A 27,281-nucleotide genomic window follows, 5' to 3' on the forward strand; every position below is an offset into this window, starting at 1 on the left:
ATCTTTACATACAAGATAGCCAGCAACAGACATCAAGAGGCTTGTTATCAACTCAGCTGCAGAGGAGGCGGCACTGTTTGTAGGATTAAAGGGAGAGCCTGGTGTGTAAGGTCTTCCGAGTGTGAGGGACATTTTAGTCAGACAAGTTAGCAATTGCCGTGATTTTGATACCAAGGAAACGTATCTATGGAGATATTATCTACAAAAAGAGGATCCGGTCATCCCGACCCAGTGACAGAGCGGGTTCAGTCGGAATAAATAAATTGGTCAATCTCTTTTATTTTTGTCCGCCGGGCGGCGATGTCAGCTTTCTGCCTCAACTTGCACACATCTACCGCCGCGATTTCAGCACCACCCGAACTGGAAAGCGACTGCATGGCGCACCTGCTAGATCAGGGCAACAAAACCCCACAAGAAACGGGAGGATTTCAGGGCCACTCGCTGCTACACACCGGCTCTGGAGGCCTCGGGATGGCGTTGGAAGAGGAATTGGCCATGCTTACCGGGGAGCAGGACGACGAGGAGGAGGAGGAAGAGTTATCCGAATTGGAGACGCCTGTAATGGGACAGAATACAGACTTTTTGTTGCTCTTCCGTCAAAAAGAGAAGGACTTGGTTTTAGCTGCTAAACTCGGCAAGGCACTGCTAGAGCGAAACCAAGACCTGACTAAGCAATATGAGAAAATGAACAAAGATCTTAACGATAAACTTGAGGTAAGAAGCTAGTAGTACAAACACACACTGACAAATACTGTAGGCTACCATCATGCCAGTTTCGTTTTTCAATTCTTAGTTGTTTTGGCCATCATTATTCAATTAATGTGGAGTTAAGCAGTGTATGTAAACACGTTGAACTGATTAAGACCGTACCACATTATTGGTAATGCTGTTGAGCAGACTTCACTCTTTAAACAACTGTCTTGACAGTGTTTTCAGACTGTCTACAACTTACAGTACAGCTACAAACATCTCCACACAGTGTCATAACAGTCTAATGCCTCTTTCATGAAATCAGATTCTGGGAGCAAAACAGTACTCTTAAAGCAGACTGAGGTCACTCAATTCTTACAATGACTTTTTATTTAATTGATTTGGTTGTCTCACACAGACAGCATTGCAACAGTTAGAGGGGAGGAGTTCACAACATCTTGCAGTGTCACTAAAGCCCCCAAAACCCATAGATTCTTATATTAACCCTCTCACACCACTGCACTTGGCCTGGACTGGAACAAGTCTAATCCCCTGGAAATGTACCATGGGCATGGCCTATTGTATCTACTGTAGGATACATCTGCTCACAAAACTGATCTCTAACAACACAGTACTATGCTATGACCCAGTGCACAATATTCATCAAGCTATTTCAAAGCTTTTTAGGGGCAGTTAATATTGTTGCTTGTCCTTTTACCAACTTCGTTTTTCCAACCGTGTTTTACTCCTGATGAGGCCTCTTTGTTCAGGACTGATCACCCAGCATGCCCTGTGACCAACCATGCCACCCATCCCAACCCCCCATACTCTGACCCTCTTGTGCTCTCATTAAAAGCCCACCCTCATCCCCTCACCCCCTGCCTCAGCCTTATCAAGCTATGGATAGAAGAAAAGCTGAAGCTTTGTGCTATCCTTTCAAAATCCAAGGACTAGTACTACTACTAGTCTCAGGCCTAACCTAGTCCCTCCAGTCCAGTATCATCTCTAAACCTGTCCCTTGTCTCCCCTCACCCACAGCACCTGGAGCAGGAGAAGCATGAACTGCGGCGGCGGCTGGAGAACAAGGAGGGGGAGTGGGAGGACCGTGTGGCGGAGCTGGAGACAGACGTCCAGCAGCTGCAGGGAGAGCTGGAGCGCCATCAGGTCCAGCTGAGAGAGGCCGACCGTGACAAGTCCACTGCCATCAGGGAGTTGTCAGAGCAAAACCACCGCCTGCTGGAGCAACTCAACCGGGTGAGTGGAGATAACTGTCTGTCTGTCTGTCCGTCCGTCCGTCCGTCCGTCCGTCCGTCCGTCTGTCTGTCTGTCTGTCTGTCGACCACTGGGACTCAACACTGGATGTCTCAGTCTGCTGTGTTCATTTCTGGAGAGGTTACAACTATGTTCTCATATAGTATGCATACATGCACATACATACACTCTGCTTCAATCTCTTCCCCCATGTCTCCATCTCATGTCTCCATCTCTCTCTCTCACACATCAATATATGCTAAGTCATCGAAATTAAAGTGGAACGTTCCCCTCTTAAACACTGAATAATTTAAAATGATTGGGCTGGGGCGGCATACTCCTTATTCAACCCTCCTGTAAATATTGATAAGTAACTACAGGCTGTTGAAACAGATTTGATATCTTAGGTAACACACAATCCGTTTTAATAGCATACAGTATGTGACTGATGGGTTAAGAACAGAGAAAGAGAGAAAGAATTACAGGATGACTGGGAGACTGGAGGAAGTAAAGGTTAATTCAGGGCCACATGCACTTTGTAGAGAGTGATGGAAGTGTGAGGAGAAGCTGTCATTAGAACAAGGTATAAACAGGGCTATCATCATTCCTCATCCTGATATTGTCCTGATCTTGTCCGTTTACACTTATAAAATTTGATCACAATCATATCACAATGTGCCTTTTAATCGTCTACACTTGTCTAAATATATGGGCACAATCCGAATGTGGACAAGTTCCGGACAAAGGACACATAATTAGCACCAGGTGTAAACAGGGCTATTGATTCGCCTCTATTCATGGCCCGGTTGGATTGATGGAGCTGAGCAATAGCAGGTAATACTGTTGATTAGACTCCCCTAAGAAGATGGATTTACTACAGCCTTCAGTCAAATCACACAATCCTAATTAATGAGGGAGGCATTGCCCTGACAGCCTAAATACCAATGAAAACTAAAAGAAACTTAGGTCAGGAGGGGAGTACACAGCGCTTCTACCAACTTGAGTCGAGGTGCAGCAAAAATCCCATAACTATCTGGAAAAACATCTGGTAAAAACTATTTTTCAGATAAACAAATAGATGTAGTGGGTTCGCACTCAAAAATAGATTGCATAAAGCATTTCGGCATGTACGCTATCACGGATGCAGTGAAAATCATTTTCAAAAATGTAATAATGAAGTAAGCTTAATGCCACATCTTTTTGAGTGCGAACCCACTACATCTTTTTGAGTGCGAACCCACTACACCTTTTTGAGTGCGAACCCACTACACCTTTTTGAGTGCGAACCCACTACACCTTTTTGAGTGCGAACCCACTACACCTTTTTGAGTGCGAACCCACTACATCTTTTTGAGTGCGAACCCACTACACCTTTTTGAGTGCGAACCCACTACACCTTTTTGAGTGCGAACCCACTACACCTTTTTGAGTGCGAACCCACTACACCTTTTTGAGTGCGAACCCACTACACCTTTTTGAGTGCGAACCCACTACACCTTTTTGAGTGCGAACCCACTACACCTTTTTGAGTGCGAACCCACTACACCTTTTTGAGTGCGAACCCACTACACCTTTTTGAGTGCGAACCCACTACACCTTTTTGTTTATCTGAATTTGCGGGTTTTACGCACCCAATGAACATTCAATTCAGGACAAAAACACTCAATATTTCATGAATGTATTATCCTCTACATCAACAGAGTGTTTGAAATGATTTTACTGGTGCTCATCTTGCCACTAGCCTCTCATACCAGTCTGAGGCATCGATACAGGCATGGCGTCAATACACATAGCTGGTACTAAAAGAGACTAGCTTTCCACTCACGTGTGTCATGCTTCTGTGTGTGCTGCAGGGATATATCGATACCTAAAAGCTAGAACACCTAAACCTTTGAAAGTTGGTTAAGGTTGTTAAATGGAGAACGCTTTGTGTTGACTGCAGTCAGATAGAGGAGCAGTCTCCATTTTAAAGGCCCCAGGAGATAGGTGGGTGTTGCCTGCTGAGGTGACACCGGTGACAGTGTTGTGGGTGTGGGTAACACTGCCTGTGGTGTGGTGCTGTCTGTCCTGGGAATAGATGTGAGCTGCAGTCAGGCAGATGCTGCTTCCTTCCACAGCCCAGCAGGGAGAGAGCTAGCTAGCTGTCAACGGCTGTTTTTAGCCCTCATCACTAGGGCTGCTGCTGGCTGTATGCTGTCACAGATAGAGTAGCACCACCACTGTGTCATACAGACCTTCTCTCCCTCTCATTTCCATCTCTGATCAGATTAAAGTGAATTACCTGTCATCCACCATCAGTCTCTGACCATGGAGGGGTCGCTGAACTGGTCTGTTGCTATGGATCCTGCTAGGTACTTAACATAATTAAGTTGCAGTTGATTTAAAAGCAGCCCTGGTTGAAATTAAATCTGGGTAGATCTTTTGGGGTAGATGGCCTGCTTACTCCACGACTCTGAGTACACCTCCTCCTAGTGAACCCACACCACCCTGACTCTGGGAACCTCCCCAGTAGTAGAGCCACCAGAGAGAGGACTACTATTAGGATCCAAGTAGGTTTGTGTGTGTGGATAGCCCTAACCAAAGACATGGATTAGGATATATTTTTGCTTTGTAATGACATTCTTTGTAGCATTAGTAGGGATAAGGATGCTAATAGTTTTATCTACAGACAGACCTTAGTCTGGTAATATTCACTGCAAAACAAACACCCATTCGTTAATTTTCAAGGTTCTTTAGGTTCTATTCTTTAATATATATTCTCAAGCTTTAGCTCCACTCCGGACACAGTGTGTCCACTGTCTTCCAGTCTAAAATCAAGCACCCTCCCGGTAAGTGACAGAAATAAGAGGTCATCTGTTGCAGGCTGCATTAGAGAGCCTGTAAAATGGTTAGAATCCTATCATGTGGTTGACAGCTCTTCAAAGGGCCGTTCTCAAAATAAAGCTTTAAAGATTACACTCACAACAACAATGCACTCATAAAAACAGGTTTGAGAGAGGAACCAATTGTCTGCTGGAATCAAGTCTCTGATTGGATGCAGCAGGAATTAGCTTGTTGTGGAGGGGCTGGCCACAGGAAGTAATGTAAGACGCAGTGTGTAAAATGCAGCATTGAAGGGATTAGGTCATAATCCTGTGTAATAGCCTTTCCTTATTAATTAAATCAGCAGCCAGAACAACAACACTGCTCCATACTGGGCTCACAGCTAATTAAAAAACTGTCACTCAACTATTTTGTTTGTGTAGAGAAGAGTATGTGTGTGAGCCATTGCCCCTCATGTCAAAGGACAGTGCAAACCTGGCACTAATACACTAGGACACCATTCTCTATGAGCTAAACTTAAATCTACGAGAGCACACACGCCACTAACATACAGTGCATTCGGAAAGTATTCAGACCCCTTGACTTTTTCCACAGTTTGTTACGTTACAGCCTTATTCTAAAATGTATAACATAAAAATGTTCCTCATCAATCAATACCCCATAATGACAAAGCGAAAACGGGTTTTTAGAATTTTTGCAAATGTATTAAAAAGAAAAAAAAAACAGAAATATCTTATTTACATAAGTATTCAGACCCTTTGCTATGAGACTTGAAATTGAGCTCAGGTGCATCATGTTTCCATTGATCATCCTTGAGATGTTTTTACAACTTATTGGAGTCCACCTGTTGTAAATTATATTGATTGGACATGATTTGGAAAGGCACACATCTGTTTATATAAGATTCCACAGTTGACAGTGCATGTCAGAGCAAAAACCAAGCCATGAGGTCGAAGGAATTGTCTGTAGAGCTCCGAGACAGGAATGCGTCGAGGCACAGATCTGGGGAAGGGTACAGAAACATTTCTGCAGCATTGAAGGTCCCCAAGAAAACAGTGGCCTCCATCATTCTTAAATGGAAGAAGTTTGGAACCACCAAGACTCTTCCTAGAGCTGGCCGCCTGGCCAAACTGAACAATCAGGGGAGAAGGGCCTTGGTCAGGGAAGTGACCAAGAACCCGATGGTCACTCTAACAGAGCTCCAGAGTTCCTCTATGGAGATGGGAGAACCTTCCTGAAGGACAACCATCTCTGCAGCACTCCACCAATCAGGCCTTTATGGTAGATGGAAGCCACTGCTCAGTAAAAGGCACATGACAGCCCGCTTAGAGTTTGCCAAAAGGCACCTAAAGAATGTCAGACCATGAGAAACAAGATTCTCTGGTCTGATGAAACCAAGATTGAATTCTTTGGCCTGACTGTCAAGCGTCACGTCTGCAGGAAACCTGGCACCATCCCTACGGTGAAGCATGGTGGTGGCAGCATCATGCTGTGGGGATGTTTTCACCGGCAGGGACTGGGAGACAAGTCAGGATCGAGGGAAAGATCAACGGAGCAAAGTACAGAGAGATCCTTGATGAAAACCTGCTCCAGAGCGCTCAGGACCTCAGACTGGTGTGAAGGTTCACCTTCCAACAGGACAATGACCCTAAGCACACAGGCAAGACAACACAGGAGTGGCTTCGGGACAAGTCTCTGAATGTCCTTGAGTGGCCCAGCCAGAGCCCAGACTTGAAACCTATTGAACATCTCTGGAGTGACCTGAAAATAGCTGTGCAGCAACGCTCCCCATCCAACCTGACAGAGCTTGAGAGGATCTCTAGAGAAGAATGTGAGAAACTCTCCAAATGAAGGTGTGCCAAGTTTTAGTGTCATACCCAAGAAGACTCAAGGCTGTAATCACTGCCAAAGGTGCTTTAACAAAGTACTGAGTAAAGGGTCTGAATACTTACAGTACCAGTGAAAAGTTTCTTTATTTTTACTATTTTCTACATTGTAGAATAATAGTGAAGACATCACAACTATGAAATAACACATATGGAATCATGTAGTAACCAAAAAGTGTTAAACAAATCAAAATATATTTTATATTTGAGATTCTTCAAAGTAGCCACCCTTTGCTTTGATTTCAGCTTTGCACACTCTTGGTATTCTCTCAACCAGATTCATGAGGTAGCCACCTGGAATGCATTTAAATTAACAAGTGTGCCTTGTTAAAAGTTAATTTGTGGAATTTCTTTCCTTCTTAATGCGTTTGAGCAGTTGTGTTGTGTTGTGACACGGTAGGGGTGGTATACAGAAGATAGCCCTATTTGGTAAAAGACCAAGTCCATATTATGGCAAGAACAGCTCAAATAAGCAAAGAGAAACGACAGTCCATCATTACTTTAAGACATGAAGGTCAGTCAATCCAGAACATTTCAAGAACTTTGAAAGTTTCTTCAAGTGCAAAAAAACCCGATTTAAACTTACTGTATTCATCACCCTCTGTAACGATCGTCATATAGAGGAGAAGGAGAAGACCAAGTTGCAGCGTGGTAAGTATTCATAATTCCTTTTAATGAATACGAATACTAGAACAAAACAACAAAAACGATAAACGAACAGTTTTGCAAGGTGACATACACTAAACAGAAAACAATCACCCACCAACACAGGTGGGAACAGGCTACCTAAGTATGATTCTCAATCAGAGACAACGATAGACAGCTGCCTCTGATTGAGAACCATACCAGGCCAAACACACAGAAATACAAAATAAGGACAACATAGAACACCAGACATAGAATGCCCACCCAAACTCACGCCCTGACCAACCAAAATAGAGACAAAAAAGGATCTCTACGGTCAGGGTGTGACACCCACAGAACACAGCCACGTAGAGACACACACACACAGACACAGACACTTACACAGACACACAGTATTACTCATACAGACGTAAAGAAAAAAACACCTACAGTAAACCCAGTGGTGTCTGGTAGGCTGGGCTGGGGTGTGAGCTTGGCCAATCATCTAGGGCAGGGTTCCTCAAATGGCGGCTCGCGGGCCAAATTTATTTTATTTTATTGTTGGACATAAAAGACTGTAAAAACACCAGCAAATCAGTGATTTTAATTTTGAGAATCTGTTCCAAAGTATTCTCACATGTAATAGAGAGAATCAGGTAACTGGCAAAATAAAGGAAATACCATCATAAAGTGTCTTAATAGGGCATTGGGCCACCACGAGCCAGAACAGCTTCAATGCACCTTGGCATAGATTCTGGAACTCTATTGGGGGGACGTGACATCATTCTTCCACGAGAAATTCCATAATTTGGTGTTTTGTTGATGGTGGTAGAAAACGCTGTTTCTGGCACCACTCCAGAATTTCCCATTAGTGTTCAATTGGGTTGAGATCTGGTGACTGAGACGGGCATATGGTTTACATCGTTTTCATACACATCAAGCCATTCGTTGACCATTCGGGCCCTGTGGATAGGGGAATTGTCATCCTATGGGGGCATAGCCATGGAAGGCAAAATAATGGCCTGCCCAGCATTTTTATACATGCTCTAAGGATGCTGGGATGTTAATTTCTTAATAAACTTAGGAAACACACTTGTGTGGAAACAACACCTGCTTTTAATATACTTTGTATCCCTCATTTACTCTACTGTTTCCATTATTTTGGCAGTTACCTGTATATGTGATCATATTTGTAATTTTTATTAGGATCCCCCATTAGCTAACGCCGTAATGCTAGCTAATCTTCCTGGGGTCCAACACCAATTAATAAGACATTACAAATCAAGACTTCACAAACATTCAACAAGTAGACCATACAGACAATTAAAATACCTGACAGGAAACACACTTAACAGTCAGTTGATGCTTTCTATTTCCTGTCCAGTCATATGGTCTATCACATTAGATGTTCTTTTATTTGGGATGGATTTACTTTTTTTCCTGGGAAATATGGATTGGTAAAGAGTTCTGTTCAGCTATGGCTCTATATACAAATGTAAGCAAGGTTTGAAATGATTGTTTTAGTCAAATATTATATATGTTTGGGCTTCTTGCAGTCTACATCCGCTCAACAACAAAAAACTAACTGTAATGAGCTGACTGTATTACCAAGGGCCATGGCTCTCTTCTGCTTCGTTCCTGTCACAGGTCTCTGTTCTAATAACCACCTGTATACAACACACGCGCCTCTCCAGGCCATCAGTTGTGATGATGATCAGAAACACGTGCTGCTGCTCCCATACTCTGTCTGTAGCCATCAGGGATTCTGACAATAGAGCTTCAACTGGAAGACTGACTGATGTCATGTTTTAGTGGATTTCATCATCTACACTCTTAGATAGTCTGTGACTATCATTAAATGGAACGACTGTTATTTTATCAATCAATTCTCTATGTATAGTTATTATTATGTGATTAAACTAATTATGTAAACTTTAATTAACTAGGTAGTTGGGGCACCACGGGAAAGTGTTTATAGAGTCTCTATTTCCCGAATCGACTCTTCAGATATTTTCATATCTTATAGAGTACAGTCTTGTATTAATGTATTGTTATTACCTCATCAGTTCTCATTACTGAACGTCGCAAACCCTTGGATATCTGCACGAACCCTAGCCTCCGTAATGAATCAGCGATATACAAATTGGCTTAATTATTTATTTACTAACTAACTAAACAAATCACAGAAATACATAAACAAACAATATAGTCATTGGTTACTAACACAATGCATTGATAAGTCCCTAGTCGACTAAACCGGTATGACGGCTTGGTAGACAATGGAAAGGGGTGGGGACAGATAAAGAGCGGGATAGATAAAAATTGATTCACTACACACAATTGATAATTATATTCATTGAAATGCTAATCCTTTGCACATGAACGGCCGCTCATTCAAAAATTATTGCAATGTATATATTTACGCCTGTATGTCGTGGTTGTCTTCTCTGTTGGAATCGCCAGTAAGTCTGCTGGAGAGTCAGTTCATCAGAGAGTCTCTGGTTAACTTCCCCAGAAATCACAATGTCTTTCGTGGTTGTAGCTTTCTCAGCGGCTCTGGATAGTGTTTGTTGTAATGGATACGTCAGGCACACAGATGGTCGTTGCATAGAATAGATACTTCTGCGGTTGTCGGTATTCTCGTACTAGTCTTACGTAATTTCCAGCTGCAGACTAGTAATTCTACGTCTAGGATTTGCTCTTATTCTGTAGTGATCGATAGTCTCAGAGTTGAACCATTTCCAGCCGCGTAGCCAAAGGTCCACGCTGTATGTTCTCCGTAGCCGATAGAGTTGTAGTTCTTAACCATTTCACATGTAGCGTCAGCTGCATGTTTTCTAGTCTGATGGCCTATAGAGTTGTAGTTCTTAACCATTTCACATGTAGCGTCAGCTGCATGTTTTCTAGTCTGATGGCCTATAGAGTTGTAGTTCTTAACCATTTCACATGTAGCGTCAGCTGCATGTTTTCTAGTCTGATGGTCTATAGAGTTGTAGTTCTTAAAACCACTTCACATGTAGCGTCAGCTGCATGTTTTCTAGTCTAATGTACATTTCGTCAGGAGTGGGTTTTATACACTTCTGAGAAAAGGACGGTCCATGACGCCGGCCTAATGTCTATACTCACGTGGGCGTGGCCACTGATTTGGTTAACTTGAAATGAAAACCCATATTTTCTCATTTAGAAGGTTAACATCACATTACATCTTTTCACAAATAGCTTAATGTTTCATCACATACGTTTCACAATATTTAGATGTAACCCCATAATTAAAAAGTGTACACAACCAAAGACACAGTATTGAGTGTTTCCTGTCCTTCATGAGATCACCAAATGAAACACACTCGTCATGACTGTCCCTTAAGTGGCCATGGACCACTCCCACATTCTCAAAAATAGAAATATTGTTTAATTATTCAAACTTTTGATGTCCAAAGGTCTCTCTGTATTTTATGACCGCCATAAAACAGCCGACTTCCCGCTCTCCCCCTCTACGAGAGAGAACACGCTGTAGAGCGGACCCATTGTAACCTGATCCTTCAGATCGTCACAGGAGAGTTATGACAGTGGTGACTCGAGAAACCTTGGAGAACCTTAAGGAACCCCTTCAGATAGATATGTTAGGCCACCCGTGGGAGTAAGTGTCATTCCTGTTTATCTGTTCTGTTGTATTGTCATCACATGTTAAGGTTGAACACTGACAGTTTTGTAGCTTTAATGTGGCTTTCAGAGGTGTAGGAGTTCCTTGAGCCTATGCAAATCCCAAAATTGGAATAGTTACCACTTTATTACTATGTGCAATCATGTTAATATCAAATCAAATTTTATTTGTAACATGCACCGACCGAATAGAGGTGTAGACCTGACAGTGAAATGCTTACTTACAAGCCCTTAACCAACAATGCAGTTTTAAGAAAAATAAGTGTTAAGTAAAAAATAGATAAATAACAAATTACAAATAACAAATAATTAAAGAGCAGCAGTAAAATAAAAGTAGCGAGGCTATATACAGGCTGTTCCGGTACAGAGTCAATGTGCGGGGGCACAGGTTAGTTGAGGTAATTGAGGTAATATGTACATGTAGGTAGTGTTAAAGTGATTATGCATAGATAATAAACAGAGAGTAGCAGCAGTATAAAAAAGGGGGGGACAATATAAATAGTCTGGGTAGCCATTTGATTAGCTGTTCAGGAGTCTTATGGCTTGGGGGTAGAAGCTGTTAAGATGCCTTTTGGACCTAGACTTGGCACTCCGGTACTGCTTGCCGTGCAGTAGCAGAGAGAACAGTCTATGACTAGGGTGGCTGGAGTCTTTGACTCCTTTAGGGCCTTCCTCTGACATCACCTGGTATAGAGGTCCTGGACGGCAGGAAGCTTGGCCCCAGTGATGTACTGGGCCGTACGCACTACCCTCTGTAGTACCTTGTGGTCAGAGGCCGAGCAGTTGTCATACCAGTAGGTGATGCTACCAGTCAGGATGCTCTCGATGGTGCAGCTGTAGAACTTTTTGAAATTCTGAGGACCCATGACAAATCTTTTCAGTCTCCTGAGGGGGAATAGGCTTTGCCGTGCCCTCTACATGACTGTCTTGGTGTGTTTGGATCATGATAGTTTGTTGGTGATGTGGACACCAAGAAACTTGAAGCTCTCAACCTTCTCCACTACAGCCCCGTCGATGAGAATGGGGGCGTGCTCGGTCATCCTTTTCCTGTAGCCCACGATTATCTCCTTTGTCTTGATCACTTTGAGGGAGAGGTTGTTATCCTGTCATCACACGGCAAGGTCTCTGACCTCCTTCCAATAGGCTGTCTCATCGTTGTCGGTGATCAGGCCTACCAGTATTGTGTCGTCGGCAAACTTATTGATGGTGTTGGAGTCTTGCCTGGCCATGCAGTCATGAGTGAGTACAGGAGGGGTTGGCTGTGCTGTACAGCCAACCCAATGTTAAGTTGCAACACAGACCCCCTGACATGTACACACATTGACTTGTGAGTCATCTTCAACCATACGTGTATACTGTAGCTTGAACTGTACAGTATGTTCAGTTCAGGGGTTCCTTGTTACCTACCCTTACCACCTGGGGGCGGCCCGCCAGGAAGTCCAGGATCCAGTTGCAGGGAGGTGTTTAGTCCCAGGGTCTTTAGCTTAGTGATGAGCTTTGAGGGAACTATGGTGTTGAACGCTGAGCTGTAGTCAATGAATAGCATTCTCACATAGGTGTTCCTTTTGTCCAGGTGGGAAAGGGCAGGGTGGAGTGCAATAGAGATTGCATCATCTGTGGATCTGTTGGGGCGGTATGCAAATTGGAGTGGGTCTAGGGTTTCTGGGATAATGGTGTTGATGTGCGCCGTGAATAGCCTTTCAAAGCACTTCATGGCTACAGACGTGTCTTGACGTGTAGTCATTTAGGCAGGCTACCTTAGTGTTCTTGGGCACAGGGACTATGGTGGTCTGCTTGAAACATGTTGGCATTACAGACTCAGTTAGGGACAGGTTGAAAATGTCAGTGAAGACACTTGCCAGTTGGTCAGTGCATGCTCGGAGTACACGTCCTAGTAATCCGTCTGACCCTGCGGCCTTGTGAATGTTGACCTGTTTAAAGGTCTTACTCACATCGGCTACGGAGAGTGTGATCACACAGTCGTCCGGAACAGCTGATGCTCTCATGCATGCTTCAGTGTTGCTTGCCTCGAAGTGAGCATAGATGTATGAATTAGAGGTCGACCGAATATGATTTTTCAACACCGATAACGATACCGATTATTGGATGACCAAATAAAAGCCAATACCGATTAATCGGACGATTTTTTAAATTTTTTATTTGTAATAATGACAATTACAACAATACTGAATGAACACTTATTTTAACTTAATATAATACATCAATAAAATCAATTTAGCCTCAAATAAATAATGAAATATGTTCAATTTGGTTTAAACAATGCAAAAACAAAGTGTTGGAGAAGAAAGTAAAAGTGCAATATGTGCCATGTAAGAAAGCTAACGTTTAAGTTCCTTGCTCAGAACATGAGAACATATGAAAGCTGGTGGTTCCTTTTAACATGAGTCTTCAATATTCCCAGGTAAGAAGTTTTAGGTTGTAGTTATTATAGGAATTCTAGGACTATTTCTCTCTATACGATTTGTATTTCATATACCTTTGACTATTGGATGTTCTTATAGACACTTTAGTACTTCCAGTGTAACAGTATAGCTTCCGTCCCTCTCCTCGCTCCTACCTGGGCTCGAACCAGGAACACATTGACAACAGCCACCCTCGAAGCAGCGTTACCCATGCAGAGCAAGGGGAACAACTACTCCAAGTCTCAGAGCGAGTGACGTTTGAAACGCTATTAGCGCACACCCCGCTAACTAGCTAGCCATTTCACATCGGTTACACCAGCCTAACCTCGGGAGTTGATAGGCTTGAAGTCATAAACAGCGCAAAGCACAGCGACGAGCTGCTGGCAAAACGCACGAAAGTGCTGTTTGAATGAATGCTTACTAGCCTGCTGGTGCCTACCATCGCTCAGTCAGACTGCTCTATAAAATCATAGACATAATTATAACATAATAACACACAGAAATACGAGCCTTAGGTCATTAATATGGTCGAATCCGGAAACTATCATCTCGAAAACAAAACGTTTATTCTTTCAGTGAAATACGGAACCGTTCCGTATTTTATCTAATGGGTGGCATCCATAAGTCTAAATATTACTGTTACATTGCACAACCTTCAATGTTATGTCATAATTACGTAAAATTCTGGCAAATTAGTTTGCAACGAGCCAGGCGGACCAAACTGTTGCATAAACCCTGACTCTGAACGCAAGAGAAGTGGCACAATTTCACCTGGTTAATATTGCCTGCTAACCTGGATTTCTTTTAACTAAATATGCAGGTTTAAAAATATATACTTCTGTGTATTGATTTTAAGAAAGGCATTGATGTTTATGGCTAGGTACAGTCGTGCAACGATTGTGCTTTTTTCGCAAATGCGCTTTTGTTAAATCATCCCCCGTTTGGCAAAGTTGGCTGTCTTTGTTAGGAAGAAATAGTCTTCACACAGTTTGCAATGAGCTAGGCGGCCCAAACTGCTGACACTGTTGCAAGAGAAGTGACACCATTTCTCCCAGTTAAAATAAATTCATTTTAGCAGGCAATATTAACTAAATATGCAGGTTTAAAAATATATACTTGTGTATTGATTTTAAGAAAGGCATTGATGTTTATGGTTAGGTACACGTTGGAGCAACAACAGTCCTTTTTCGTGAATGCCACCGCATAGATTATATGCAACGCAGGACACACTAGATTAACTAGTAATATCATCAATCATGTGTAGTTAACTAGTGGTTATGATTGATTGATTGTTTTTATAAGATAAGTTTAATGCTAGCTAGCAACTTACCTTGGCTTCTTACTGCATTCGCGTAACAGGCGGGCTCCTCGTGGAGTGCAATGTAATCAGGTGGTTAGAGCGTTGGACTAGTTAACCGTAAGGTTGCAAGATTGAATCCCCGAGCTGACAAGGTAAAAATCTGTCGTTCTGCCCCTGAACAAGGCAGTTAACCCACCGTTCCTAGGCCGTCATTGAAAATAAGAATGTGTTCTTAACTGACTTGCCTAGTTAAATAAAGGTGTAAAAAAATATATATAAAAAAATAAATAAAAAATACCGATTTCCAATTGTTATGAAAACTTGAAATCGGCCCTAATTAATCGTCCATTCTGATTAATCGGTCGACCTCTAGTATGAATATTACATTAGAATATGTAATATGCACACACATTCAAGGGCAATTGAAATTTGCAGTGTATAAACTTAACACGATGACCAGGAAGGACATTTACTCTAATGGGTGGAAGCCACGCCTCCACTCTTCTGATAGACTGCCGCCTCTACAATATATTATTAAAAAGGTTCAACGTTCAACCCCGTCCCATCACAAAAAGGTTCTGGTTTGAACCTTTACACAGGGGTTCCTCAAAGACTCATTTCAGAGGGGTTCCTTAAGGAACCTTTTGGAACTAGATAGGTTCCCCCTGTGTGACAATTTTTAGAATCCCAAAAGATTCTTCCAGGCTCCTTTACTTCTAAGAGTGGGTCCATAGACTAGTGTACACTGTGCTATGACTAAGGGAAATGCCAGAAATATGGCCACCAAGTCACACAGCTCCACCAGTCATGTCTCCTCTCTCTGGTTGCTATGACAACCCGGGTGTCACATGTGAGATTCCATGTGTTGCCATGGAAATGTGCTCTGCATCACTGTGTGCTGTATAGCCAACCCAATGTCAGGTTGCAACACAGACCCCCTGACATGTACACACATTGACTTGTGAGTCATCGTCAACCATACGTGTATACTGTAGCTTGAACTGTACAGTATGTTCTGCTTCCTGAGGAGAGGGCAGAGAGAGAAAGAGGGAACAGATAAGCCATTGGAAATCCCTGACTTAATTAGCTATGTTAAAAAATAAGAGGATACAAGTGCCCTACCCCCTCTCAATTTCACACCCATAGGCGTAAGCAAGAACATTACACCGGAAACCTCAGAAAATCTGTTACGTTCTTGTATTATACATACGCTATGGATTAGGTTTGTATGTAGCAAAGATATGTTTCCTCTCCTATCAAAGACTAGTGTAAATGAAAAAGTTTAGAGAATCTTGTGATTTTCCCTTTGAAAGAGAATGACTTGGCACAAGTTACCTTTGTGGCCGGACTCTGGAGGAAGAATGAACGTTACGCTAGTCTCTCAGTTGATTGAGCCCTAGTTTGTTGGCCTGGATTCTGTCGCAATAGTCCGTTTTCCCCCATGTACTGATCATGCTTGATCTGGGATCTGAGGATTTGACGCTCGGATTAAGGGAAATATCAGTAAATCTGGCAAACCACAGTGAAATATCCTGTTTCTCCTGTAATCTCAATCTGCCAGGCGCAGTGTGATACTGGGTCAAATGTCACGTTCCCACTGTGACTGGGCTCTGTATAGACATCCACTGAGGAGAGATACATCAGTCAGGTCAGAGAGGAAGAGCTGTATGCATCATCCTGGCCTGGTTAGGAGAATGTGAAGCTCATTCCGAATGGCAGAGTAGAGCTGGTGTGTTGTACACTATGTCTGAATGTCTATAAATGCATCAAAGTGAATATGATTCTGCATTTAGTGTAGGTTACATATCATTCATCCCATGCATCGCTGGGGACAACAAGGTGCCATTATGAAAAAGGGGTACATGGACTTAGATGTGGAAGGGATTCAATGCTGAAAGAGCCACAAAAAAATGTTTCCTTCTTGTTGTAAGCACAGTGCATGTACCAAACTCTTCCTGTGATATGGTACAACTGAAAGTGTCTAGTTTACAGATTGTTCTGCCCTTGGTTACCCAGACAGAATACATCAATATTACAACTCCTCTCTGAGTTATTTAAGGACACAAGTGCATCAAGTGTGAATGGAAGTCGGCCATTTTTTACAGCAGACATTAGAGTGGAATTCTCATTTCACCTTTAAAAGCGTTCCAAAAAACACTACGCCATGCTGCTTTCCAAATCTCGAACAGCTGTCCAATGCAGAAACCATTACCCTCTCACCTAAATCTTAAATTCACTTACAGTAGACTTACTGTAGTAGAAAAGATAACACGGACATGGCATTAGAGAGTGGCTGTAGCCTTCTTCTGACCTGTCTCATGCAGTCACTACTCACCAAGGCCTTACCAGTCACCAGTGTGGCCAACACTGCAACCACTGACTGAAATAACCTATAAACATCACACTGCTACCTAGAGGCAAACATATTGAAAATCCTGCCACGGATATTATCTTTGTAAACCCATGTAGAGATTTGATTCCACCTGGTTCTTATTTGTCAGAGGTAGTATACACCTGACCTTTGATTGTGGACAGGAATCAACCTGTTGGATGAGTGTTCTCTAGAATCTCTAATGAGGACACAGATCTATTAGATTCTAGACACTGAAGTTCCATGATGGAGTGAAATACTGTAGTCAGAGAATTGTGTAAACGCATCGTACAGTGTGTACAGGCAGTTTATCATATCTCTATATTCTCAGTAAGATCTGTTAAGTTGAATTTGTCTCTAAATCAATGATTGCTTTGTTATATGGCATTTATATTTCTCAGTGCAGAGGCTGGAGAGGAGTGAGTGAGTGGTATCCCGGATTCCACCGTCCATTACCATGGCAGTGATGATGACAATCAGAGTCTGGGCTTCCTGAGTGCAGCCTCACTTATGCTAATGAAGTTCTGTCGGTCTGACTTTGCGATCTGCACTCGGCCGGTAGGCAGTGGGGTGATCAGAACAGTCCAATGATCTCAGCCAGGGAAGGGGCTTCTCCTGCACTCTGCTGCACTCAGAAGGAGGGGCCCAGCTTCAAATGGAACATTCCAGATTCTAAAGGCCAAGAGTTACTCAAACCTGTGCTTTCACAGGAACAGTTATACTGTGCAGCTGAATGTACCAGTTCCAGGAACACTGTGGTGACTCAGAGGTAACATTGTGTCAAATCAAATAGCACTCAAAGCATTTACAATGTTGGTTACTCACTCAGAACGTGTCTCACCATGGGCTCCCGAGTGGCGCAGCGGTCTAGAGGCATCACTACAGTCCCTGGTTCGTATCCAGGCTGTGTAGCATCTGGCCGTGATTGGGAGTCCCATAGGGCGGCGCACAATTGGCCCAGCGTTGTCCGGGTTTGGGCGGGGTAGGCTGTCATTGTAAATAAGAATTTGTTCTTAACTGACTTGCCTAGTTAAATAAATGTTAAATCAAATAAAAATGTATAGATTGCGCAATGTGAAGTATGTAAGGGGCATTAGTGTGTGTGGACAATATGTTGTGAACATTTCATTGTGTGTGAGTGTGTCAGTATTGTTGTGCATAAGGAGTGATGTCACGCTGCTCTGAATCAAGCGCTGGAGGGATGAGTTATGTTCCCAGAGCTGTGGTGAACACTAGGCTCCTTGCTGAGAGACGCACTCAAAGCAGCAACAAAAAACAGGAGTTGCTTTACACTGAACAACAGACTGCATAATACTGAACTGTTCTGAATTATGACTTTACAACACTACCCTTATGCACTTTGTATTATATGCAGAAGATGTTTATTTGTAATCTGGTAATGCCCCTGAGGGAGTGAATAAAGTTGAATGTTATTCAATTATTTCCTAATGTCTTTTGTGCTAACACCCTGTGTCTGGGGTGTGTTTCGTCTCCAGGCTACAGAGGTGGAGAGGCAGCTGTCCACTCAGGTCCACTCGTTACGGGATGACTTCAGAGAGAAGAGCATCTCCACCAACCAGCACATGACACGACTAGAGAGCCTACAGGCTGAGGTGAGACTAGAGGGCCTACCGGCTGAGGTGAGACTAGAGGTACTACCGGCTGAGGCGAGACTAGAGAGCCTACCGGCTGAGGCGAGACTAGAGGGCCTACCGGCTGAGGCGAGACTAGAGGGCCTACCGGCTGAGGCGAGACTAGAGAGCCTACCGGCTGAGGCGAGACTAGAGGGCCTACCGGCTGAGGTGAGACTAGAGGGCCCACCGGCTGAGGTGAGACTAGAGGGCCCACCGGCTGAGGTGAGACTAGAGGGCCCACCGGCTGAGGTGAGACTAGAGGGCCTACCGGCTGAGGCGAGACTAGAGGGCCTACCGGCTGAGGCGAGACTAGAGGGCCTACCGGCTGAGGCGAGACTAGAGGGCCCACCGGCTGAGGCGAGACTAGAGGGCCCACCGGCCGAGGTGAGACTAGAGGGCCTACCGGCTGAGGTGAGACTAGAGGGCCTACCGGCTGAGGTGAGACTAGAGGGCCTACCGGCTGAGGTGAGACTAGAGGGCCTACCGGCTGAGGTGAGACTAGAGGTACTACCGGCTGAGGCGAGACTAGAGGGCCTACCGGCTGAGGCGAGACTAGAGGGCCTACCGGCTGAGGCGAGACTAGAGGGCCTACCGGCTGAGTCGAGACGAGAGGGCCTACCGGCTGAGTCGAGACGAGAGGGCCTACCGGCTGAGTCGAGACGAGAGGGCCTACCGGCTGAGTCGAGACGAGAGGGCCTACCGGCTGAGGCGAGACGAGAGGGCCTGCCGGCCGAGGCGAGACTAGAGGGCCTGCCGGCCGAGGCGAGACTAGAGGGCCTGCCGGCCGAGGCGAGACTAGAGGGCCTGCCGGCCGAGGCGAGACTAGAGGGCCTGCCGGCCGAGGCGAGACTAGAGGGCCTGCCAGGCGAGACTAGAGGGCCTGCCGGCCGAGGCGAGACTAGAGGGCCTGCCGGCCGAGGCGAGACTAGAGGGCCTGCCGGCCGAGGCGAGACTAGAGGGCCTGCCGGCCGAGGCGAGACTAGAGGGCCTGCCGGCCGAGGCGAGACTAGAGGGCCTGCCAGGCGAGACTAGAGGGCCTGCCGGCCGAGGCGAGACTAGACGAGACTAGATGGTCTACCGGCCGAGGCGTGACAAGAGAGCCTACCGGCCGAGGCGAAACTAGAGAGCCTACCGGGCGAGACTAGACGAGACTAGATGGTCTACCGGCCGAGGCGAGACTAGAGAGCCTACCGGGCGAGACCAGAGAGCCACCGGCCGACTACCGGCTGAGGCGAGCCACATGGCCTACCGGCTGAGGTGAGACTAGAGAGCCTACATGGCCTACCGGCTGAGGTGAGACTAGAGCCTACGGGCTGAGGTGAGACTAGAGCCTACGGGCTGAGGTGAGACTAGAGCCTACGGGCTGAGGTGAGACTAGAGCCTACGGGCTGAGGTGAGACTAGAGCCTACGGGCTGAGGTGAGACTAGAGCCTACGGGCTGAGGTGAGACTAGAGCCTACGGGCTGAGGTGAGACTAGAGCCTACGGGCTGAGGTGAGACTAGAGCCTACGGGCTGAGGTGAGACTAGAGCCTACGGGCTGAGGTGAGACTAGAGCCTACGGGCTGAGGTGAGACTAGAGAGCCTACGGGCTGAGGTGAGACTAGAGAGCCTACAGTGCCTACCGGCTGAGGCGAGACTAGAGAGCCTACCGGCTGAGGCGAGACTAGAGAGCCTACCGGCTGAGGCGAGACTAGAGATGCTACCGGCTGAGGCGAGACTAGAGAGCCTACTCCAGGAGGTACGAGACTAGAGAGCCTACCGGCTGAGGCGAGACTAGAAAGCCTACAGGCTGAGGTGAGGCATGGGCATGGGAATCAACCTGTTGGATGAGTGTTCTCTAGAATCTCTAATGAGGACACAGATCTATTAGATTCTAGACACTGAAGTTCCATGATGGAGTGAAATACTGTAGTCAGAGAATTGTGTAAACGCATCGTACAGTGTGTACAGGCAGTTTATCATATCTCTATATTCTCAGTAAGATCTGTTAAGTTGAATTTGTCTCCAGTGAATAAATCAATGATTGCTTTGTTATATGGCATTTATATTTCTCAGTGCAGAGGCTGGAGAGGAGTGAGTGAATGGTATCCCGGATTCCACCGTCCATTACCATGGCAGTGATGATGACAATCAGAGTCTGGGCTTCCTGAGTGCAGCCTCACTTATGCTAATGAAGTTCTGTCGGTCTGACTTTGCGATCTGCACTCGGCCGGTAGGCAGTGGGGTGATCAGAACAGTCCAATGATCTCAGCCAGGGAAGGGGCTTCTCCTGCACTCTGCTGCACTCAGAAGGAGGGGCCCAGCTTCAAATGGAACATTCCAGACTAGAGCCTATGGGCTGAGGTGAGACTAGAGAGCCTACAGTGCCTACCGGCTGAGGTGAGACTAGAGAGCCTACAGTGCCTACCGGCTGAGGTGAGACTAGAGAGCCTACAGTGCCTACCGGCTGAGGCGAGACTAGAGAGCCTACCGGCTGAGGCGAGACTAGAAAGCCTACAGGCTGAGGTGAGGCATGGGCGGAGTCATTTTTAACAGTCTCAAAAATCAATACCTTCCTTAAAATGTATTTCAACTTGACAGATATTACCTATGAAATATATCCCCAGTCATTATCAAAAGTGTTGTTTATTTAAAATGTTCTTTTAAAATGCTGTGTGGGTTTGAAAAAGTAATATCCTGAGATATTAGAATATGCACACCTCAAGTTGTGCTTGCTATCAAACTAATTCAAACAGTTGAGTTAAGTGAACAAATATACAAATCTGTTTTTCCTCCTTTTCTATCAATCATTCCCTGTTCCCCTCCTCTAATACCGTGATTGAATCCTTCCTCTTGACTGGAGCAGCAAGGGCTGGAAGTGAGTGGTTATATTGGTTTGTCTGCATGCTGCATGTCACATGTGTGTACATGTCCCACTGTACTGCTATGGAGCGTGAGATACTGTAGCCTACCAGGGGAATACACAGTAATATCAGTCATGTGTAATATCAGCCATTTAGCTCAGGGTCATAGGATGATACCATGACATACAGTACAGTATATAATATCTCTCAGCCTCCTCTTTTTAAAGTGGGTCTTATTGGAGAGGAATAACCCACTGCGGAGACCGCGCTGTAATTGGGTGAAAACAATACCATTCTATATTTAGCTCAGATATACTGCAATGTCTGGGTGTTCGCAGGATTGCAACGGGTGTTCTTAATGTGACAAGGATGAATATGTCACAGTCCTGCTAGACAAAGAAAATCACAGCAATGTCAACCAAAATGTCTGAAGGACACACGGAGAACATAAAGCTACAAAGATGTCCACATGATGGCAAAGTCAGTGAGCTGAGCTGTACACGCAATGTCAGCCTCCTGCGTTGTGAAGGAGATCAACAGACGTAGGTCAAAGCATGGCTGGGGGATAACGAGAAAGAACAAGAGCTGATGTTTGTTTAATGGAGTAAGCTGCTCAGCTGGCTACCGAACATATTACACACAAACTCGCCTTGTATCTCTAGAAATGTGCGGTGTTCGTGCAATGTTAGCCTTCAGTCCACTGTACAGTATAGACTGATGAAGTAATAGACTGTTATCAGGTTTATTTGGAATATCAACTTATCGCAGAGACATTCCTGTATGTGAGGGAGGCAGAAACCGCCTACTCCTAATCGCCTATGCTAGGCAACAAACATTCTTTGGACCAGGGGGAGTACTTTAATCTTCTGGAAGATTTGAACTCTCCTCAGAGTCATGAAAGAAACAGGTTAACACTAGAGGGCTAACACTGAGTGCAGATAGCTACCAAAACAGTTTCTCCTATCTGTCCTTGGTTCCATAGCACAATGTGTAACTTGGCTATTGGGGTTATGTATTTTGTCAGATTAAGATGCTGTCGGAGCGTAAGAGAGAGCTGGAGGATCAGGTTAATGCCGTACTAGAGGAAAACGAGCTACTGCAGAACACTGTTGACGACCTGAGGGAAGGGACACTAGTGCTGGAGAAACAGTACCACGAGAAGGTCTTACAGGTACGATCTCTGACATTCTTTAGGGGTTTTGATAGAACTGTTGTACTGTGTCATAATATTCCTGTGTAATGTGTGAGTGTGTATGTTGGTGTATAGATATCTGTACAGTACGAGTATTTCTGAGTGTGTTGTGTTGATCTGTATGGTATCAGGGCTCTGTGTTGACCACTGTGTTGACCACTGTGTTGACCAGTTTGTTGACTGCTATATTGCTGTACATGTCCAGTTACGGCAGAGCCAGCTGGAGCTCCAGGAGGTACGGGTGTCCCACAGACATCTGAGTGCCCGCTTTGAGGAGTTCACAGAGGAGAGAAGTCTCCAAGGCCTAAGCCCAAACCCTGCCAGCCTACTCTGTGAGATAGAACAGAGCATGGAGCAAGAGGAGCAGGAACAGGAGAGGGAGCAGGTACACACATGCAAACACACACACAGGTGCGCATGCATGCACAAACACTGTTGATGAGAGAGAGTGGGATACAGAGATTCCTTGTTGTTCTATAAGTGATCTACAGTGTATCACGCAATGGTGGTATAGTGGTGAGCATAGCTGTCTTCCAAACAATTGGCCTGGATTCGATTCCTGGCCATCGCAGCCAAACACTTTATGTGGACGGCAGGTAGCCTAGCGGTTAGAGCATTGGGCCGGTAACCGAAAGGTTGCTCATTTGAAACCCTAAGCAGACAATGTCAAAAAATGTAACCATAATTGCTTCAGGGATGCTGGACAATGGTGACCCTGGCCAATTGACACGTGTGTTAATACATACTTTTACATAGGAGAAATGTAAGCACTCACCAACTAATTATTATTATTATCAGTGGTCTTTGCTAAGTAGCTTTCCCTCTGTCTCCAGCTGCGTCTCCAGCTGTGGGAAGCCTACTGCCAGGTGCGCTCTCTCGTCTCCCACCTGCGAGGCAACGACATCACAGACTCAGCCCTGTCCACAGACTCCTCCATGGACGAGTCCTCTGAGACATCCTCAGCCAAGGACGTTCCCATGGGGAGCCTACATGCCAGTCTACTGGAGCTACGCAGACTCACACAGAACCTGCTAGACGGCAATGAGTCCACGGTACGGACCTTTCACACAGATATATGAAAAATACTGACCAGATATACTATACAGATATACACTGAGTGTAAAACATTGGGAACACCTTCCTAATATTGAGCCTCAATTAATCGGGCATGGACTACAACATGACTCCAATGCTTCCCACAGTTGTGTCAAGTTGGCTGGATGTACTTTGGGTGGTGGACCATTCTTTATACACACAGGAAACTGTTGAGTGTGAAAACCCAACAGCGTTGCAGTTCTTGACACACTCAAACCGTTGTGCTTGGCACCTACTACCATACCCCATTCAAAGGCACCCTCTAAATGGCACACATACACAATCCATGTCTCAATTGTCTCAAGCCTTAAAAATCGTTATTTAACCGGTCTCCTCGCCTTCATCTACATTGATTGAAGTGTATTTAACAGGTGGCATCAATAAGGGATCATAGCTTTCACCTGGATTCACCTGGTCAGTCTATGTCATTGAAAGAGCAGGTGTTCCTAATGTTTTGTACACTCAGTGTATAGTTCCTCCATGCATCTAATAAAGAGTGTGAACTATTCGATACACACTCAAAACAACTCAAAATTACAATTGAGTGGAAATCACAATATAATGAACCTATGTGTGTGTTGTTGTGGTTGTGTGTGAGCAGGGTTCTCGGCGAAGTGACGAGGAGGCTCTAGAGGACCAAGTTCGAAAGCTTGGGGAAGAGCTGAGAGGAGTGAGAGAGCTGTACGAAGCAGAGCAGGATAGAACACGGAACAGCCAAGAAGAGGTTCTACAACTCCATAATCAGGTACTACTGCACACAGAGCTTTATCATCGCTGTTGTTCTCCAACAAGATCACTTCAGCACAGCGTTGTTATTCAAGCGAGACACATTCGATGGGATTTCTTATTTATGAGGCTGACAATGTGTCTGATAAGGGTCGCCTATGTCATTCCTCCCCTGTCCTGCAGATTGCGATGCTTTCTGTGGAGATGTGCTCTGTACAGGAGGAGAGTGAGCGTATGAGGGCCATGTCTGAAGCACGAGACCCCAGTGAACAGCTCCAAAGTGCTATACAAGACCGAGACGACGCTATTTCCAAGTAAGACCACACAAAATTACTCATCATCTGGGCACAACCAAATTGTATGTGCTTCCTGTGTAAAATCACTACCAATGTAATAGACTAGCATATAACAACAATTAGTCTTTTTACATTCATCTCCAAATAAGCAAGCCAGTCATAAACTCTCATTCAGCGGAATAAGAGCAAAGAGAGATGTTGTCTGTCTCTAAGCTGTGTGTCTGTGTGTCTGTTTGCCTTACAGGAAGAAAGTGGTGGAGACGGAGCTGGCCAAGTGTAAGATAGATATCATGTCTCTGAACAGCCAGCTCCTGGACGCCATCCAGCAGAAGCTGAACCTATCACAGCAGCTGGAGGCCTGGCAGGTGGGTCAGAGGTCAGGGGGCATGAGGGGGCACGCTAGGCCACTCATAGTGTGAGCTATTATTTGATTCGATTTAAAAACACAATTCAGCCACATGTGTATACACTGTATTTAAAATAATCGAGGGTAACACAATAATGTTTAACAACTTATTTCCATTGTTACTGAATGGACTGCCAAATTGAATGGGCTGTCAAACAGAGATATATATATATATATAATAACAGATATGAATATGTATCTGAATGACAACATGTATAAATGATTACATTCACACAGTAATTATCATTCTTAATGTGTACTGTATTTTATTCATTAAATAAGAGTATACTAGCGGACTGAAAATGTGTGTATGGTGATCTTTTCCACACCACATCCTGTCCTCTCCTCTAACTTACCACTGTCCAATGTGTGTGTGTGTGTGTGTGTGTAACATGTACAATACTGTACGTACTCTGAGTCGCCAATTTACACGAGTGTCTAAGGAACTAATACACTCCTCAATGAAACCTCAATGAGTTTCAACCATGGGTTTTCATTGAACATTCTGCAAACAATTAAGCAAGTAGGACGAGTAGCTAGCTAACTAAATTGAGGACTCAGTGTATGACTTTCCCTTCCCATCCTCACCCGTAACTAGCAGCTCTTTCCTCTCTCTTTCCCTGGCTGCAGTTTGCATCCTCAGGGCTCTTTACTGTGTGGCTCTTGTGGTTTCTGATCTAGTGGCCTTTCTCAGCTTCCGTACCACCCTTTCTCCCCTGTGGTACCCCCCTCCTGCCTTAGAGGTGAGCCTAGGTGTGCCATCTCGGCCTGATCCTGTCCTGTGCTCTTCCACTCTTCCATGCCATGCTGAGCCATTCCATGCCATGGCCTGCTGAATCAACAGAAATGCGCTCACCCATTCTAATCCATTTGATCACCCAAAACCAGCCACTTCCATGCCAATCTGTCACACCTTCCTTCTGTTTCTCTTCTCTAAAAACCCTTGTCCTCTTTAACATCCCCTCACATTCCCTTTATCTCTCTATCGCTCTACTGTGCTCACACCCTCTCTCTCTCTGTCACTCATTCATTCTGTCTTTCTCTCTCTTAGGATGATATGCACAGTATGATTGATCAGCAGCTCATGGAAAAGCACCAGGAGGAGTGGAGGGTGACCCCCTACTCCCTCGCTGGGTCCTCCGGGGGCCCCTCCGGCCAGTCCTCCAGACGAGCCCATCGCCTCTCCGATGGAGACAAGCGGCTCTTTTCCTTCTTCAAAAAGAACTGAGCGCCTCTGGACTGGCCCGAGTAAGCAAGAGAGAGAGAAAAATAATAATTCAAATAGAGTGCAGATGTAGAGAAAATAAAGGCAAAGACTGAGTGGCAGTGAAACACACTATCAGACGGGGGGGGGGGGGGGGCTAAAGAGGTTCAAGGGTCATTTTGCACTTTATCTGTCCCATCATGTCCTACCTTAAAGATGTTGAAACAGAGAGTTAAGGCACTTAAATAAGGAGTGAGCAACACTGTTAGGGCTCACTCACACCAGTAGTGCTTTCTGGCCGAGAGTACTTGGCACCTCTGAACGTAATTTGAGAACCGAGTGCTCACCGATTTTACATGTGGAAAATGTCGGCAGTCAGACGTCTATAGCGGGTGGTCCCTAAAACACAGTGCACTGAACGATCAACAGATGAACGCTAGATCCACATTAGATCCACATTCAGTGTGATGTGTGTGAGCGTTTACACATCCAGAGGTCTTGGCTCCCATCCCATAAACACCCATTGGGCTTACATATATTTCAAAGAGGACGGTTCCCCAGTAGTGCCTCCCAGTGTCTCTACCCCACTTCCAAAGCCCCAGACTGGGAGTGTATGTATGCAGTAGGGCTGGCTCCTGTGCCCTGCCACATGCCAAGGTGTCTGGGGAGAGGGTGTTCAATACGGGACTCACCAAGGCGTTGGGGTGGAGGGATTAGGACAGTGGGACAGGGATCTGGGTAAGGGAACATTAATTGAGGGATAAGAACCAGCCTCTGGTTGGGAAGCAGCATTGTTGCAGCTAACTCCGACATGTTCTCAGCTTTATTCATATATTCAGGGATTTACAGAGGCCTT

General features: G+C 45.0%; 1 protein-coding gene across 1 annotated transcript; it reads left to right on the plus strand.

Moving 5' to 3' along the window:
• Positions 1-300: 300 nt before the first annotated feature.
• On the plus strand, positions 301-26,449 carry bicdl1 (BICD family like cargo adaptor 1). The gene is made up of 10 exons (XM_039013935.1): positions 301-714; positions 1,729-1,944; positions 18,525-18,641; positions 22,531-22,677; positions 22,904-23,083; positions 23,532-23,750; positions 24,395-24,538; positions 24,703-24,833; positions 25,060-25,180; positions 26,273-26,449. Exons 1-10 carry the CDS (start codon positions 301-303, stop codon positions 26,447-26,449), a joined length of 1,866 nt encoding a protein of 621 aa, XP_038869863.1.
• Positions 26,450-27,281: the final 832 nt, after the last annotated feature.

Source organism: Salvelinus namaycush, chromosome 18, assembly GCF_016432855.1.
Source record: "Salvelinus namaycush isolate Seneca chromosome 18, SaNama_1.0, whole genome shotgun sequence".
Taxonomy (NCBI): Eukaryota; Metazoa; Chordata; class Actinopteri; order Salmoniformes; family Salmonidae; genus Salvelinus; species Salvelinus namaycush.